A 19,476-nucleotide genomic window follows, 5' to 3' on the forward strand; every position below is an offset into this window, starting at 1 on the left:
CAAAATATCATTACCCTATATACTTGTGATTGAGTGAAATAACTCTGTTTGGCTCTTAGTGGCATTGCGGGCTATGACTTGGCTATTAACCACAAAGTCAGTAGTTTGAACATATCAGTCACTCTGAAGTAGAAAAATGAGGTTTTTGGCTCCCATACTTACTGCCTAGAAAAACCAGAGGCAGTTCTATTTTGTCCTATACGGTAGCTATATGATCAAATCGACTTGATGGCTGTTCCGTGTTAACTCCCCTCTAACAGTTGGGCTCACCCAATGTAAATTGGGTGTGTGAAACACTACTGGGGGGATTAGTCAGTTCTGCCATTCTACTGCATATAAAAATGAGTCATCTTCAGAAGCAGGAGGAAGGAGAGCCCCCAACCACCAAGAGCAAGCCACCAGCACAGCACATGTGAGCTCCTGTCTGAAGCAGCAGAGTCATCAGAGGCCACAGCCCGGAGCTGCCGAGGCACAGCGGAGGAGCAGTACCACAGGGAAAAGGCCCAGGGACTATATGGCCGAAAAGTGAAGGATCAGAAAAAGAGACATGCCTGCCAGTAGAGCCGAGATTATAGCTTCCCTAATAAGACCACAACTGTGCATATTGACTGAGTTCTCTGCGGCCACTGCAATGAAGTATAAACCCAGCAGAGAAGTACAGAGCCACGAGAAGGGTAGTTGGTGTCATAACAGAGTAAAGAAGGATGGAGGGGTGAAGGCATGTCTGACCTCCGCCTTGTGGCAAATGGCCTCAGCTGGGGTGGAATTGGATTCACAGGCTGTCAATCATGGTCCCCACAACATTTCCTCAATACTTATTTTCTGAATTTCAAAATCAATTTAAAAAGTACTAACAGTTCACATACACTATGGGACGGTGGTGGCTCAACTGGTTAAGCATTCAGCAGGTAATGAAAGATTGGTGGTGCTTTCAAGCCACCAGTTGCTCCATGAGAGAAATAGGCGGAAGTCTACTACCTTAAAACTTACAGGCACGGGGAAGAAGGAAAAAATGAGGAGCCAACACCAAGGGCTCAAGTAGAAAGCAAATGTTCTGAGAATGATGAGGGCAAATGTACACATGTGCTTGACATACAATGGATGTATGTATGTATAGGTAAGAGTTGTACGAGCCCCCAATAAAATTATTTTTAAAAAAAACAAAAAATCTTACAGGCTTGGAAACCCCATGGCACATTTCTACCCTGTTTTAAGGTCAGTATGAGTTGGAATTGACTCAAAAACAATGGGCTTGATTTGGTTTTTAGATTTAAATGAACCTCATGAATGGAGCAGACACTGTCCACAAATTACGAAGGAAAACAAAGCTCAGGGAAAACGGTTTGCCCACGGTGACAAAGCTCAGGTATTACTGCTGCTGAGTGCTGCCCTGTCAGTTCCAACTCATAGTGGCTCCAGGTACAGCAGAACAGAGCACTGCCTGGTCCTGGACATAGATTCTCTCCACTGACTCCTTCCTTGTCTGAAGGTTTTATCTGGGGAGAGAGCTTCTGAAACTGTGGCACAAAGGTCACTTCCATGAGAATCACGTGCAATTCTGGTTAAAAGGGCAGACTCCTGTGTCCCACCCACTACAGGGTCAGAATCCTGGGCAGAGGAGTCCAGGGGTGCTTACATAGAAAAAATTTTAATTGTCTATTTTAGTCGGCACCACAAATTATACTAAATAAAATCCATCTAGAAATGAAGTTTAAAATCTCTCTCCTCTTGTGTATAAGAAAGCAGTAAACAAAGCTGCGTAAAATCTCATGAGTCAGACAGTAAATGCTACTTTTTTTAAAAGTTCATATGTTGGTAGTGGGTTCTAGTTTCTGTAAGTTAAAATAATCCTGGGAGCTTTCATAGAAAAGTAGTAATTCTGACAGGGTTCAATATTCGGGATGACCAAAGAATAGCAACAAGAAAATCTTGACATAGAGAGCACATTGAAAAAACAAAAGCATGACCACAAGTCAACTATGTATGCTGGGAAGGAAACTATGAAAACAAGTCTGGTAATAAAGCAGTTTACATTGGGAGTTGGACATTTTGGAGTTAATTCTATAAACCACAGGCATACATCTTCTAACTATCACCTGCAGCCCTAAACTCGGCCACTAACCAACCTGTCTGCACTGGGTCTGAACTAAGGATAGCTTTTATGTTTTTTTTAAAGGCTGTAAAAATAATAAGGGGAAAAACCTAACTTTTCAAAGAAAACAAAACTCTCCAAAAAAAATAAGAAGATACACAGCAGACCATGTGTGGCCAACTCTAAAAGGCGTGCTCCCTGGTGCTGTTAAGGGAAAGGCTTGTCTCCCTGAGTCGGGTTACAGAACTGAGGCTGGCCACTCAGAAATGACATTTCAAATGTTGCCACTAAACTTAACATAAAATGGAAGTTAAACGCTCCAGGAGTTTAACACACAACCCACCAGTACAGACAATCACTGGGAAAAGCTCCACAAAGAAACCGCCCTCAGCAGGGACACCATCGTTATTGATGATCCTTTCCCAGAACATCTACTATTTCAGATTCAGATTCAACAAATCCCCAAATACCTTTATAACTTGGCAAGAACTGTGCTGGGACCTCTCAGATTGGCTGAACTTACAGGCTGCTGTGGCCACTTTACACCTTTGCACCTTGCAACCTGCGGAGTCCATCGGATCTTCTCTGCCCTAGACCAGCCTCTGCAATTCAATAACTACTTAACAAGTCCCTTCTAAATGTTGTGACCGCCCCTAGTGGCAAGGAGCCCTGGTGGCGTGGGGCGTTATGCATTGGGTTGTTAACTACAATGTCAGCAGTTCAAAACCACCAGCTCCTGCCCCTAAAGATGGGGCTTCCTACACCTATCTACATTTACAGCCTCAGGGAGAAATGGGGAACTAAAAACAGTACAAGAAAAAAGAAAATGTTCTAAAACGGATTCTGTTGATGATTGTACAACTCTGTTCTTGATATGACTGAACTACTGAATTGTGTATCAATTATGTGCCAACAAAATTACCTTTAAAATAATGAAAACATGAAAATCTTAAAAAAAGAAAACAACTTACAGTCTTGGAAATCCACAAAGGCAGTTTTATCCTGTCCCACAGGCCCCTATGGATAGGAACTGACTCAATGCAATGGTTTGGTGTTTCGGTTTAATACCTAGTGACCCTCTGGGTTGGATTCTGAAAACTTAAAATAAATACAAGACAGTTCCAGGCACTGGTGCAAAAAACATTTAATAGCTCATTCATTATCTCTGACCTGACACTGCTCTACAAATTTGTCAGAGGACACCACACTGTACAGAGAATGACATGATCCGAGCCTCGAGTTGATGGAACAGGGTGATTTAGGGAATAACTACTAGTGCTCTACTTAACCTAATCACGCGGCGATAAAAAACACCTGGACTATTCTATTCTAGTACAATTGTGGCATGTGAATTCAAAGTTTAAAAACATTTTTTAGAAACTAAAGGATTTTTACTCATGGTAGCACTTGCTTTTGGTTACAAAAATGGGCCCATTTCACCCCAAAGATGCAATATAACTACCTCAAAAGTCTGGCTACCTGTCTTATAAAGTTAAGGCCTATTTGAAACATCGATACTGTAGTCAGAATCATCAGGTCCACAAGCCTAAAACCCTCCAATTCCAAACCTGAAACTGCTTTTGACTCTTCCACCAAAATGGGACTGAAGGAAATCTATCTGGATCACTTATTACCCTGACTAGACATCTTCCCCCAACTAACTACATACATTGTATCTGGTTTTGTATCTCTTTATCCCTAGAACTCAAGGACAGTTCCTGGTAACCAGGAGATGATTAGTGAAGATTCCGTTCAGAAATGAAGGGTGACAACCATGCATAGTAACAGAGTAAAAGTATATAATGGGTCTAATTTAAAAGAATTCTTTTAAAAAAAATACTTTTATTGTGGGCTCGTATAACTCTTATCACAATCCATACATACATCTGTTGTGTCAAGCACGTTTGTACATTAACAGAATTATTATAAGCAATTCATTGCCTGGGAGTGCCTGCAGTCCTGAGCAAAGAACTTTGCTGTATCCCGAGTCACTTCTGATCCTGAATTGGAACCTGGGGCTTCCCCTAAGAAACCCCATTGGAATTAAAGCAAAGTATTTTAAAACGATCCCCACTTTTAAAAAGAGATTCATTGCCATCCAGCCGATTCCTATTCGCAGCCACTTCCGTGTGTCAGTGCAGAACTGCTCCACCAAGTTTGCAGACTGTGACCTTTGGGAAGCTGACTGCCAGGGTGCCAGGGCTAGTCAAGTGAGTAAGGGTTTGCGCCACTCTGGGACTCCACTCATCAATCCACAATTTTATCCCTACGTGCACAGACTGTGTACATAAAGAGTATTAGAAAAGTCTGTTCACTTTCAGTCCTAAACCATAAATCAGAAGGATGGTTAATTTGTCACTAGAGAAAGAAACTAACACTTTCTCTCTGCTTCCCCTTCCTGTTGATGAGCCACTTTGAGCTGTGTTGATGGCAGCTAGAGCCCTGGAGATGCATTCACCGCCACTGGATCTACAAGACCTTGCACACAGTGGCCTGTGATCTTCCTGCATTCTGTATCATTGCATATGGCTGCATACCATCGAAGACAGCTCAGACCCATAGCTACACGATGCACAAGAGAACACAACATTATACAGCCCTGTGCCATCCTCCCACTTGTTCCTACACCTGAGCCCATTGATGCAGCACTGTGCCAGTCCATCTTGTTTAAACCTAAAAGCTCACTACCATGGATTCGATGCCAACTCATAGTGATCCTGTGACCCAGGTCAGCTGCCCCTGTGGGTTTCTGATAGTGTAGCTCTTTATGGGGGTAGAAAATGTCATCTTTCTCCCGAGTACCTGGTGGTCTCCAACTGGCATCTTTGCAGTTAGCAACCCAGCAGGGCTCCTCAACAAGTACAAGGAAGAAGAGACATCTCGGAACTGAGATTGGCGACAGCTGAACAACTCGTATGAGTGTAAATGAACTGTTTACATTTCTACATTTTCTTTTCCATCGAAATATCCAGAAACTGCCAATACTCCTTCCATTAGCCTGGATTCTCAGGAGCTAACTTGGCAGTGAAATTCCACGCAAGAGGGCAGGACACACAGAGGAAGCACTGGTTGTTTATATGTAGCATTTTGAATCAAAGAAAGCATGACAATATTTGGAATTTTAAAATACATTACTTATATAAAAATGTCAAAAATAATTTCAGCAAAACAAGACAAAATCAGGGGCAGGGAAGGTATGGATGTGCTTTATACAATTGATGTATGTATATGTATGGATTGTGATAAGAGTTGTATGAGTCCCTAATAAAATGTAAAAAAAAGAAAAGAGGAGAAAAAAAATGATTAGGGCAAAGAATGTACAGATGTGCTTTATACAATTGATGTATGTATATGTATGGACTGTGATAAGAGTTGTATGAGCCCCTAATAAATTGTTAAAAAAAAAAAGACAAAATCCAGTAACATTCTTTACTCTCTAGCATTTTACCAACAAGAGTTATACCATGTCCTGTAACCTGATCATGATCAATATCTCGCAGCTTCATTAACTACATTGTAGGAGTCTGGGAAAATGGAAGCAATTTGTAAACCACTCTGTAGAAACAAGTGACATATACTGTAATAAATACTAAGTGCATAGTTATTAATAGTGATAACATTTGCTTACATACAACATCAGTATACCTTACTGTTGACTAAAACACCATGAATTATGTTGCTTTTATTTTTGTGACTTTCAAAACAAGGAGCAATTCTTGGTCTAATTCTAAACCAAAAGAGAGATCTCTCCTGGCTATGTGTCTGAGAGTCTCCATTACTGGCTTCTCTACTCCTTAAGGCAGCCCCCCTATCATGTCAACTACAAAGATGGCACCAAAAGCAGGAAGGAAGGCCCGCCTCCCCTGCCAAAACTGAAGCCAAAAGGAGGCATCAGAGACCTAGAAGGAGTATAGAACAGCATCCACAGGGGAAAAAAACAGTCCAAGCAGCTTCCACCAGGAGAGACCAGCTTGACCACAATGCCATCAAGTTCCCACTGACCATGAGTCAGCAATGAAGACGATGGAAAACACCCATAACACAGTGTTCGCTGCAAGGTCAGCTTGGTAGGCACCAGACCACACATTCTGGGAGGAGCGACGTGACAGTGGCAGGGCCTGGAGGCAAGAAGGCATAAGCTCAGTTGGCTCCTTGATTCCTGGGTACTATTACTTTGGATGTTGCCAACAAAACTGGGACCATCTAAACCAAGTCCAGATGGCTAATTCTGAATATAAATTTTTTCCACCACATTAAAAGATTGTAAGCAGGGTTTTGCCACATATAAGTGGAGAAATATTCAAAACCTGCAGCACGCAAATTTATTCTTCTTTAGAAGAAGAGTTCAACAAACCATAGGCCATTCAACACGTGGCACTTGTCTGCTTGAGCTGGCAACACCTGTCAACAGTGACAACAGAACATCCCTTGAGGAGAGAAGATTCAAGGGTGCTGCTTTAGGGTATATGCCTCCTGACCCCTCAATTTTTAAAACAATCATCTTAACATGCACAAAATATAAGATAGTACCTTTTTAGTCCAAAACTTGTATGTGATTAAATTGGTCTTTTCTAACCTACAGGAGCCCTGGTGTGGTAGTAGTTTACTTGGACTGCTAACTGCAAGATCAGTAATTTGAACACACCAGCTACTTCTAAGGAGGATAAAGCTCTCTGCTCCAGTGAAGATTTATACCCAAGAAAACCCAAAGAGGCAGTTCTACGCGATCCTGTAGGGTCGCTAGAATTCAGAATCAACGTGATAGCAGTGAGTCTGTCTGTAGTTTTTCCAAGCTATTCTCTGTGGAAGAGAATGGTCAAAATATGGTAACAAACCTTGAAACGTAGACTTAAGATCTGTGTACTTATCTCTAGGTATGCTATACTCAAAATTTTGTATTTTACAAGAGATAAACTGATACTACTGGCACAAGAAGTCTATGAATTTGTTATAAATTCTCTTCTACTTCTTCATCCTCAAGTGTTTAGGGCCCAGGTTTTGAAACCGGTTCAGTCATGGTTGATGAAGAAAAACCAGAACAGAGCTGGTCTGGAACACTAATTGGAATGGGAGAATTATAATCAAAGTCCTGCTATGGGAGGCTCCAGAGAATCCTTTCAGGAGCCTGACACACCGGAGTCACTGGATGCTTGCAAGGAACTGTGGAGAGCAACATATAAATTCAAAGCAGTGCAATTAGCTGCCATCTTTGAGTAGGGCCCCGTTGGTTTCCACTGAGTTCCAGAGATTTGGTTCCTATGCAACACACATCTTGCCCTTATTTTTAAAAATGGAGATCAAGTTGGAGACCAAGTTATAGCAGGGTTGTAACCTGTCATTTACCTGTTCTCATAGCATTCCTGTTTACATTAAGAAAATTCAAAGTCATCCCTCCTGGTGTCACATTGTCAGCCATGACTAAACTAGCACAAAGCAAGCCCTGTTAAGAGCACAGATATTGTTAGTAATATAGAGAACTAAAGTACAGAATCCAATATCTTGTTTCTCATTACCCAAGAACACTAAAAGCAGTCTGGGTAAGCAAGGGCATTTACATGGTCTAAATGTATCATTCCACAGATTACTAAGGAATTACTGAGACTGGGTAATCAATACTCTCTTTCTTAAAAACAAAACAAAACCTTCTTTAAAAAATCTTTAAGAAAGGCCTTTTATTTACTGCTAAAGGATCCTGGCATACTTGTCTGGAAAATTCTGGGTTGTACTTCTCTGAAACGTGGACACTAGGATAGAAGGACCAAGGGGAAGATTATGGATTCACTAAAGGCCTTTTCACCTCCATTCATTTAAGTATTCTGAAATACAGTGGTGAAGCCGTAAGACAGAAACCATTACAGCAACAGTTTAATACGCAACAGTGGGCACACACACACCCTGTAATCCTGCACTGTCAAAGAGCTGAGAACAGGCCAGTGCGCATTTGGATGCCCTTTCTTTGTGCCACTTGAAGCCCGATGCCTCTGAAATCAACTGTGGACAGCCCGCCCGCCAAGACCGGGACCCAGACTCGCCTGCACCCAGGACAGACACCCAAGGAGTACAGACCATGTTTTAGCTGTATGTTGACGCTTCTCTTACATAGCCTTCTGACAAACACCGTGGCAGCTATCATAAATTTCAAGAATAAATGAAATTACTACTCTTACAGCAACACGCAGAACTTTAAAATGGAAAAAAACAAAAGAAAGAGTGACCAAAGGTTAAACAGAGTAGAAAAGAAAACTTCCCTCCCCTCACAGGTAGTACCTGCCATTACCGAAGACCTCAGAACAACTAACCTCCAGATTACCAACATCTTTCTAAACAGCAAGGACCACATGATGTACAAGACGCCGGGTACACTTAGCAGAGGAAAGCAGGAACAAGCCTCCAGTGGAAGGTGCTCACACAGAGTGTAACAGAAGTTAAATACTGTACCACAAAGCTAACCTGTGCTTACAGGTTTCACACTTCTTTTTGGCTTTTAAAGCAAAGACTGTAATTACTCCATTACCACATGTCTTCACAAACACATTTCACATTCAACACCAATGAACTTCAAATACGTGTCACCTCTTGTTAAGGTATACAAACCCACTTCCACCAAGTCCACTTTGACTCCTAGGGACCCATAGGACAAGAGATCTCAGAGAGCAGCTGGTGGGTTTGAACTACTGCCCTTTTGACTGTAACTGAGCACTACAACCACTGCATCACCGGGGCTACTGGGCATGATTTCCAAATACATGTTTCAATAAAGCCTAATCTATGAAAAAGCCAGAATCTAAGAAGAACTTTTACAGTGAAATTCACCATCCTAACCAAGCAACATATTAAAATGATTGCCATAAAAGAATTTAAAGTTGAAAATTATAGAAACACTTACTTCATTCCCATGCTTTTGCAGGAATTCAATTTCTTGTTGTGTGAATGTTGTCATAGAGATAGATTTCACCCTATGGGGTGGATTTAACCCTCGCCTAAAAGAGAAAATATTTTAAAGATGTATTATTATATGCTATAAAATTTTTTAAGTTACAGAAATAATAATTCAAACCATTCCCCCCACCAAACCATTTTTAGTTAGCACATTTAAACTCAAAACAGTGTTCACCCCATAGACTAAAAAGTACTTTTAAATCAATGAAGATCTTAATCCGTACAATAAGTAAACTTTGGTTAACAACAAACTCAAACTCTATTTGAAAAGAGGTTCAGCAATGTCCTTAGATGCCCATAGTCCCTGGAACAGAAGACCATTTCTGGGAGTTTCTGGTGGAAGAAGACTATGCATGTGAAAGGCTTTGGGTAGATTTCAAGAAGTAATTAGTTAAAATACTTTCATACATACCTTAAGTTTGGAGCTACACATATATACATTTTTGTTTATTTTTGTACACAACCTCTGGGTAAGTTTAAGGCTAATTTAGAATAACATGAGAATTAACCCAAGGAAGATGTCAGTAATTTACCAGGTCCACCTCTATTAATTCAAGGAGGATTTACAGTAAACATTTTCAATCACCTCAGGAAGCAAACCTGTTCAAGAAATAACTGTAGGGATATTGTGAGGGGGCTGACGAAATAGCTGGGTAGAAGATTAACTTTAAAGGTCCCTTATAAACCAGAATCCTTTTCTGTATAAACCCAAACGAAACCAAACCCACTGCTACTGAGTCCATTCAAACTCACAGCAACCCTCCTTGGGTTTCTCAGAGTAAGCAGCATCACAGGAGCAGAAAGCCTCGTCTTCCTCTCAGGGAGCAGCTGGAGGTTTTGAACAACCAACCTTGTGGTTGGCAGTCCAATGAATAACTGATGTACCACTAGGGGTCCTTTTATTATGCACATGACAAGGTGAAATATGCAGAGAAATGAAACATGCACAGAGAAATGAAGACATTCATTCTGTCCAACTACCAGAAAGACATCAGAGGCAAATTCATAACCTTATCTGTCATATCCTCTAATAAAAATATTCAGACTCTAAAGCAGATCAGTAATATGGGAGGGGGCTTCAAAAAATTCATGGAAAAAATCCACTTTCCAACTTTTTATTGTGACTTCAGTGAAGGTTTACAGTGCAGATCTTTTAAATGTTACAGCCACAATTGGCTTCATTCTCATTCACTGTCAATTCCTTCCTTGCAATACCATTCATTCAGGCCCCACCCCACCCGCTTTTCTTCTAACCCTCCTGAACTTTGTCTTGGGGCAAATGCCTCTTCCCCTTGATCTTAAATGGTTATTTGTAAGGTGTGTGCTCCTGTGCGCCTCACATCACTGTGCCCCTGTAAACCTGGCTACTGTTTGAAAACTGAGTTACAGGTCCAGTCCTGCAATGTTAACAAAGGGCCAAGAAGGGGGGGGGGGGGCTCCCACTTGTCTCTACTCAACCAGTAAGTCTGATCACTTTCATGATTCTCATTTAAAATATAACACATTGTCTCCAAACAAAGTATATCTCATCCAAATAAAAAAAAATACACCTGAATTTACCATTTTGTGGGAATTGTATTAATTTATGATTTGTATTTTAAACCTACTTTTTCCGAAACTACTGAAGAAGAAACAAACTCAAGAATGCTCTGTCAAACATCTACTTCTCACTAATCATTTGGCACGTTCGTCCTAATACTTCCTCTTCTCCTTGTTCTGGCTAACACTGGGCCTGCCCTCTGCCTTCCTAGTGCCTTTTATACTCACACACACACACACACACAGTAAAAAGGTGAATGACAGTCTAATAATGAAATGTCAAACAGTGTTACAGGGGTACATACATTTTGGAGCAAACCAGTATATCCTCATACTTCAAATTGTTCTATGACAAAAAGATAGCAATTCATAAAACCAAGTGTATCTTTGTAAGTTACATTTCACATTGAAATTGCATCAAATTATAACATGTAACTTCTTTAAAGTCATATCACAAAAGCCATAAGTTTTCATATTAAATAAGTGAGCAAACTGGATTTATGAAACACATATACAAATAGACTCAGAATCTTTCCAAGAGCCATCACTACACAGTTTCTTTAAAAGGGTTCTCAGTGTACTTAAAATGGGACTAGACCTACAAAACTTGGAGGTACCATTTTTCCAAGGTCACATTTATGACATAAACTAACTCAAAGGCAATGTGAGCTTTATTCCTGATACTTTGCTACTCTAATTGCTCTTTTATGTTCCATTTATCTGAGCAGTTGACTACATTCTCAATGAAGGCTTCCTACATAAATGTTTACATGTTTATAAAAGGATTTGGTGAAGAATGGAAAACTATGGACCTGTTAAGTAGGAAGCCATCTGATGATTCATAAACACAAGAAGTCTTACACTCATGGCTGGATAAATCCACCAACATTTATCAAGAGCCTCATTCACTACAATTCACCTTGCAAGACCACTTGAGAACCTATTCCAAAGAATTCTGATAAACGGTAATCACCAATATTATATGAAAAGAAGAATCCTCAGATGAGAAAAGCATTACTAAAGAAGAAAGAAGGAGACCTGTCAAAACCTACTACAGGCCTGATGCTGGTATGAAAGAGAGCGCAGAAGTTGTTCTAGCTACCTATAGTCAGCTTCAACTTTGACAAAGGGCTGAAAAGCATTGGATGGAGGAGCGATCATTGTTTTTTAACAGAAAAATGAATTAGGACCCACATTTTACCCCATATTCATAAAAAGAACACTCGACAGCTCAAGATCTAAATGTAAAACCTAGAACTCAAAAAATTACCCATGAAAAAACAGAGACAAACTTTGGGAGCCTTAATACATGGCACAAAGCCACTAAAGAAAAGCCCATAAACACAAGAAGAGGGACTGTATGATTGAGACATCCTAAAATTAGATGTTTGTGTCCATCAAAAGAATTCACCAAGAATAAATTAGGGCGGGGGGAGGGTGGGATTTAGGGCAATGACATTTATTACACAAGAAACTGATCTCTAAAATTTATAAAATTTCAATACCTCAACAACGCAAAAGACCAATGGTCCAGTGGGAAAAAATGGACACAGGACAAGAACAGGTATTTCACCATTCAAGCAGCCAACAAATACATGTAGAAATGCTAATGATCATTAGACAATGAAGAGATACAAGTAACAATGAAGCAGTACCTCACTCCAGCTTTAACAGCAAAAGCAGAAGAGGGCACAAAGAGACTGCTGTTGAGCCTGTCAATGGTGAGAGCACTGTGTATCCGTCTGTGTGGTGTGTTCTCAGAAAGAGAAATGCCCGACACCCAGCAACCCCACTCCTTAGTGTAAATCCCAGAGAAGAGCTGTGACAAAAACAGATACATGCATACTCATGTCCATGGCAGTGCTGGTCACAATGCAAAAAGATGGAAGCAATGTTCATCAGCGCAAGACTGAATAAGCATGCCATTAAAGACTAACAGTGAATCTGTCAAACTCTGCATACCTTCCTTGGGTGAACTTGGAAGTCATTACACTGATGAAATAAACTAACCATAAAAGCATAGCTTTATAAAAACTTGTGAGGCCACTGTTATAAAAAGTCAACAAAAGGTTTTCACATGAAAAGACACATTCTTTGATGGTCAAGCAGTTTGATGAGGGAGAGGAAGGAAGGGGCGGAAGGAGAAGTTGAGGGGAAAGGGTAGAAACATACTTTGGACATACTGTCAACACACTTGTCCCTGGAGAAAGACATCATGCTTCGTAAAGCAGAGGGGCAGCAAAAAAAAAAAAATGGAAGGCAAAAAAGGAAGAAGGAAGAAAAGAAAGAGTAAGAAGCCTCCTGACAAGATGGACTGAAAGAGTGGCTACAATCATGGTCTCAAACATCAGAACAATTGTGAGGACAGTGCAGGACCAGGCAGTGTTTCTTTGGGTTGTACAGTGTCACTATGAGTCAGAGGCAATTGGTTGGCACCTAACAATAGCAACAATGGTAACGAGTTTTAAGTTGAGTGAAAGGAAGGCAATGTACAATAAATTAGGAAAAAATAATGGAGACTAGGGATGACATGGGAAGGTTTGCAATAGTTAAAGAGAGCAGAGGCAAATATTGCTATATGCATAATCCCATAAGCGCCCTGGTGGTGTAGTTGGTTACAAGTTGTGCTGCTAACGGCAAGGTCCAGAGTTTGAAACTACCAGCTGCTCGGTGGTTAAAGATGAGGTTCCTACTCCCATAAAGAGTTATAGTCTCAGAACCCTACAAGGGCAGTTCTACTCTGCCCTGCAGTGTTGCTATGAGTCAGGATTGACTAGCTGGAAGTGAGTTTGGGTTGTGACACAACTCTGTAGTAGTTGTGATCTACAAGGAAATTCTGGGCTAGACAAGTGTAGTGTGAGTTGGGGGATTCCAGCCCCCACCACTAATCACTAGTTCAGTAAACACAATTGTACGGTTGAGATACATATTATATTAAAGTCACCGAGAGCATGAGCGATAGAAGAGATATTATAATAATGCAGTCAGACACATTACATGGTAGCATTGCTCACCTCAGTCCCGCTTAGTGGTCCATGTGGAGAGGGGGAAGGGAAGGATGGCAAGGGAACAAGGGAGCGAGGATGGGAGAGGAGTGGGAGCAAGAAGAGGAGGGGGCGAGAGAGGAAGGGAGGTCTCTATTGCTAACCCAGGTCTATAATACCTTTTGGGGGTGTGCAAGCCCACTAATTACAGGTAGACATGCGTCACAGGAAGGGGTTGCACTAGGTTATACAGCAATGAGAGGGGGTGGCCTAGGGACACACAAGCAATAGGAAGAGGAGGGATTGGGGGTATACATGTGACAAGATGGGCGGATCCTAGATTTAGGATGGCAGCTAACTTTGACCTGTTCTCTGGGTCTCCATAGGAACCATTATCAGTAGGGTGTAAACCCCACCTACAGGAACCAAACAAATGACTGAAGGCCTGTCCATTGTCTTTAACAGCAAGGAGCGGGGCCCACTGCAGTCTGGTAACATCACCCTCAGGAGATGCCTGCTAGCATCTGACCTCCCCCCAGAGACAAGTAGGGTAAACAGGTGTGGGAGGGAGAGTGGGCAAATAATATAATGCGGGTTCACCAGAGGTTACTTGTATATGTATACCGTATTTAGCTTTGCTGCAATATACCCATGAATGCAGCGGAGTATACAAGGGACAAAGTTATGAAATCAATTTTTATATAAAAGCAAACACTGGGGAAATGAGTCACTGGGCCCTGAGGGATCAGTACCATGGGCTAGGGGACATCAAAGTCTACTGACAAACTTCACGCCATGTTCTACATCCTACTTTGGTGAGTAATGACTGGGGTTTAAACTCTGTTGGCATAGTGGTTGCGAGCGGGTTTGTTAATGGCAAGGCTACAGCTGGAACCCACCAGCTGTTCTATAGGGAAAGATGAGCTCTTGGCTATTTTAAAGGTTTACAGCCTTGGAAACCCAAAGGACAGTTCTATTCTGTCCTATAGGGCTGCCATGGGTCAGAACTGACTCAAAGGCAGTGAATTTAAGGAGCAAACACTGGTCTTTCTCCATCTCGAAGATGAGGTGACAATAAAAAGACACATGCAAACAATTAGTCTGGGGGATTAATGCACCTCAGGAACATCTGTCTCCATAATGAGAACTAAATGGTGCCTGGCTGCCATTCCCACCTACTCTGAGAAATATCACATCCATCAAAAGGTGCTGGATAGAGCGGGAGAAAAATGTGGACCAGAACTCAGAATCATAAAACAGAGACCAGGTGGACTGGTCAGAGAGAGGGCTGGTGGGATGCCTGTGGCTGTGGCCCTTAAGCACACTTCAAGTCTAGAACTGAACTCATGCCTCATTAAAACAATCAATGATTGGATCAGAAGGATACCGTCTGCCCAAAAACAAAGTTCAGAGGGTTAGAAAAGGAGGAGCAATGAAAAGAGTCAGCATGGGGAGGAAGTGGGGTAAGGGATGGTACCTTAAGGGAATTGCAAGGGATGAGTGGAGACAAACTGCTGAATGTAAAACTGATGATCTGCTCTGTAAGCCTTCACTTAATTCACAATAAAAAGTTAAACAGCACAATAAAAAAGGAAAGAATCTGAAATGTAGGTAACCACATTATATGCCAGATATTATCAAGTCAAATACGAAGGGGAGGTCAACAAAACTCCAAAAGTAAAAAGACCATCTCCTTGTACAGCCTGGTAAACTAAGGCAAAGCGTTTGACCTTTTGCCTGAAAGCATCATACCTGAAGAAAAACCAAAATGAATAAAACGGTCCAAAATTCTGAAGTTCATGCATACAAGGTCCCTCGACCTATCTGAAATACAGAAGTCACTTAACTTCTGCTCTGCAAATACATCGCCTCTCAAACTGCACTAAACCACTGTGCCACCACAAAGCCTGACTGAGGTAAACAAAGGGTTAGTTGACTTCCCTATTTCACTGAACTTACGAAGTCACACAGTAGCATTTCTTAATCCAAAATATACAACGAATCTCCATAACTATATCTACACATCAGTAAACGCATCCCCATTTAGAGTTCTTGCCTTCAGGGGAAGGCTGGCTCGGTTCCAGACCACAACAATAAAGCAAGTCACACACATTTGGTTCATTTCCCAGTGCACATAAAAGTTCTGTTTACACTATACTGTAGGCAATTAAAGGTGAATTTCCATCATAAATAAGTTTAAAATATTTTGTGATGAGCTTAAAAGACACATGGATAGCAGCACAAGATACATGAGAGCAAGGTCACCCAAACCTTCCATTTGTAAGAGGAAAAAATTTGCAAAGAGCAAAAAGCAAAGTGAAGGGAAATGTGGGTTGCTGGTATTCTGAAATCATGTGAGTGCTTTTGTGGATTAAAATATTATATGGAAAACATGGAAATGCATCTTGTAGTAGCTGCCATTCCATCAGTTCTTACAGTCACCGCGTGTACATCAGAAGGCTACCCAGGGCAGTGCCCCCTGACACTCACAGCATGTCTGAATCCATCACTGTGGCTCCTGCGGAGCTCCCTCAGACCCCTCCCTCCTCAGCCCTTTCTGAGAAACCTCCCCACCAAGTTATGCATGGCATTACAGAGTACGAAAACTCCAGGACACCTAACTACTACGCTCATGTAAAATCTTTAAGAAGAAAGTGATACTACATGGTTTAAGATAAGGCTGCAACAGAGGTGGAGCTTTCATCACACTTATTCAATGCATATGTGGCATGAAGTGTCTACGAACCTGGCTTATATGGAGACTAACACAGCAACCGGGTTTGAGGGAGCACATTGACAACCTGTAGGACGCAGATGATACAACTCTGCTTGCTGAAAGCCAAGAGGCACTTATGGATGAAGACACAAGACACAGCCTTCAAGGAAGGATTTCCTTTTACTTGGATACACAATCGATGTCTATGGAAGCAGCAGTCAAGATATTAAATGTCATATTGCTTTGGGCAAATCTGTTGTAAAAGACCTTTGTTCAAAGTACTAAAGAGCAACCAGAATTAAGATGCGCCTGGTAGCACAGCAGTTACTTGTTGGGCTACGATCTGCATGGTCAGCAGTTCGAAACAGTCACAGCCTAGGAAACCCACAGGAAGGTGTCTGTGAGTCAGCACCAACTTGATGACAATGAGTTTTGCGACGGGGAGCTTGCTTGACCCAAGCCATGGTGTTTACTACCAGCCTCTATGAAAGCAAAATTGGACATGAATAAAGAAGACCAAAAGATAATTGAATTTGAATTAAAATAATGGTGAAGAATATTCAGAGTACTGTACACTGCCAGACACACAAATTTGTTTTGGAAGAAGTGCAACCATAATGCTCCTTAGTCACAAAGATGGTGAGGCTTCAGATTTCATATGGATTTGTTACCAGGAGAGACCAGGCCCCGGAAAAGGACATGATGCTCAGTCAAGTAAAGGTCAGCAAAAATGATGACTTGCAATGAGATTGACCCACACAGTGGCTACAGACAACAATGGGCTCACACATAGCAAGGATCCTGAGGATGGCCCAGGAACAAGCATCATTTCATTTTGGGTGCATGGTGTTGCTATTGAGTCGGAAGCAACTTAAGGACACCTAACAACTATGGGAGGTCTACTGGCGTAGTAGTTACAAGTTGGACTGCAACTACCAATGTCAGAAGTTCTAAACCACCAGTCACTCCGCAGGAGAGAGACAGGGTTTTCTACTCTTGTATAGAGTTAGTCTCGGAAACTCCCAGGGGGCAGTTCTACCTCATCCGATAGGGTCCCTAGGAGGCAGAATTGACTTGAAGCCTGTGAGAACTAAATCAAAGAGGATGTCTCCCCCCCCACCCCCCCAAAGTCGCACCATTCTCACTTCTAAGGAGAATTCTGGTTTCATTTCTTAAAAGATGGATTTGTTTTTCTAGTCAAAAACAAAAGAGCAAACTCACTGTCCTAGAGTCTATTCCAATGCAGAGAAACAAGAGGACAGAACAGAACCATAATAGGGTTTACAAGACTGAGTCTTTACAGAAACAAGCGGCCACGTGTTTCTCTGAAGTAGAGGCCAGCAAGTTCACACTGCCAGCATTAAATGCTAGCAGCTGACCACCTAACTACCACATCACCACGGTTCCTTACTCTCCTGGAAAGCCATGAAGGTTTGCTTCAGTGTTCTTCACCACATGGTAATTTGAATGTATCCATTCTTCTACGGTCTTATTCACTGTCCAGCTTTCAGGGTGCAGGGGGCAACTGAGAAGACCATGACGTGCATCAGTGGTACACTATATACTCGTGTATAAGCTGAGTTTTTCAACACATTTTTAATGCGGTTTTTGTGGTAAAATTAGGTGCCTCCGCTGATATTCTGGTCGGCTTATACTAGAGTCTATACGGGACCTTAGTCCAAGTGGCATCCTTGCTTTTTATGCTTTTTAAATTTTTAAGGAGGACAATGTTGATTTGACATATGTTTATTTTTACAACAATAAAAACTTTTAACATTTTCAACACTGAATTATTTCCTACTTTGAAGTTTTTTTAATTAAAGCCATTTGTTCCCCATAGTTAATGGCCCTTTAAGTTTTGGAGGTAATATGGATTTTAATACAGTGAGTGAGGCACATGTTCCTAGGGGCTTCTAGTGCTGGGGTAAATGAGCAATGAGACCAGTTTCTTCAGATGATGCTTTAATACAGGACCCCCCCCCCCACCAGATGGCAGAATGAGCTACAAAGGGTGTGGGGGTCCTCAAACATTTTTAAACGGGGCCAGTTCACTGTCCCTCAAACCCACTGGAGGGCCAGACTACAGTTTTTTTGGAAAAAAAAAACAAAACTATGAACAAATTCCTATGCACACTGCACATATCTTTATTTTGAAGTAAAAAACAAAATGGGGCAAAACACCCGGCGGACCAGATGAATGTCCTCGGAGGGCCGCATGTGGCCCATGGGCCATAAGACCATTTCACTACACCCCAACAGAAAACATCAAATCATAAAAGGGTTAAAGTATTTTGTAGCATATTCGCCATTTGTACATATATCCATTGATTTCAACTGCTACTTCCTGGATGGGCTTTGACTATTGATCCAAATAGAATAAAATTGTCAAAATTTTTCTCCATTTACTATGCTGTTTCCTGGTTCTCATTAGGGGAAACTTAGTTCACTGCTGCTAAGTCTACTCAATGCAATAACTTGTTGGTAGTTGCGGCTCAGACACATAGAAAAAAAGAGACTCAAATTTTTAAACTAAAATTAAAAGCTTCCCTGGCTAGCTTCCAGAGCAGAACAAGAATAATAGAAAAATTACTAAGCTACATATAAGATATTTATATAGAAAGCATGAAACCATAAAGGGGGAAAAATTGGAGAGGGTAAAACAAAAAAAATCCAGAGCCCCAAGACCGGGAAACACCCAAATATGGTTCTCAATGGAGTTCCAGAGAGAGGGGGGAAAATTACACAGCTCAGGAAAAATTATATGAAGATATAATATCTGAGAACTCCCCAAATTTAGGAAAACATATTAAGTGAAAGTTTCAAGAATATCGGGAAATCCAAAGAGGTATAGCCAAAGAAATCTATGCTTTGACATACAATTGTTGAAAATTAAAGAAAAGGAAAAAATCAAGTAGCAAGGATGCCGAACAGCTGGATGTCTCAGATACTGCTAACGGGGTTACAATGACACGGTCACTAGAGAAAACTGTCCCATTTCAAAATAAAACTAAACACATACTTGCGGTTTCACTGAACAATCCCACTTCTATGTACTTACCCGGGTGAAACGAACACACATGTTCAATCCCCAATCAGTACCTAAGTGGTCAAAGCAGCTACATTTAAGAGTGGAAACCCAAAATGTTGCTCAAATGAGGAATGGATAAATAAGCTTGTAATGGAATATGGCACAACAGTAAGAAAAA

At 41.3% G+C, this 19,476-nt stretch overlaps 1 protein-coding gene across 5 annotated transcripts in view; it reads right to left on the reverse strand.

Annotated features, from left to right (window-relative positions):
- Positions 1-19,476, reverse strand: part of AGFG1 (ArfGAP with FG repeats 1) — an 85,344-nt gene that overhangs the window by 50,037 nt on the left and 15,831 nt on the right. For all 5 annotated transcript variants that reach the window (XM_075529181.1, XM_075529180.1, XM_075529178.1 and 2 more), the window contains exon 2: positions 8,979-9,072. In XM_075529181.1, coding sequence (XP_075385296.1) covers positions 8,979-9,072 — 94 coding nt within the window. The remainder of the gene's footprint in view (positions 1-8,978; positions 9,073-19,476) is intronic.

This window comes from Tenrec ecaudatus, chromosome 13 (genome assembly GCF_050624435.1).
Source record: "Tenrec ecaudatus isolate mTenEca1 chromosome 13, mTenEca1.hap1, whole genome shotgun sequence".
In the NCBI taxonomy this organism is placed as follows: Eukaryota; Metazoa; Chordata; class Mammalia; order Afrosoricida; family Tenrecidae; genus Tenrec; species Tenrec ecaudatus.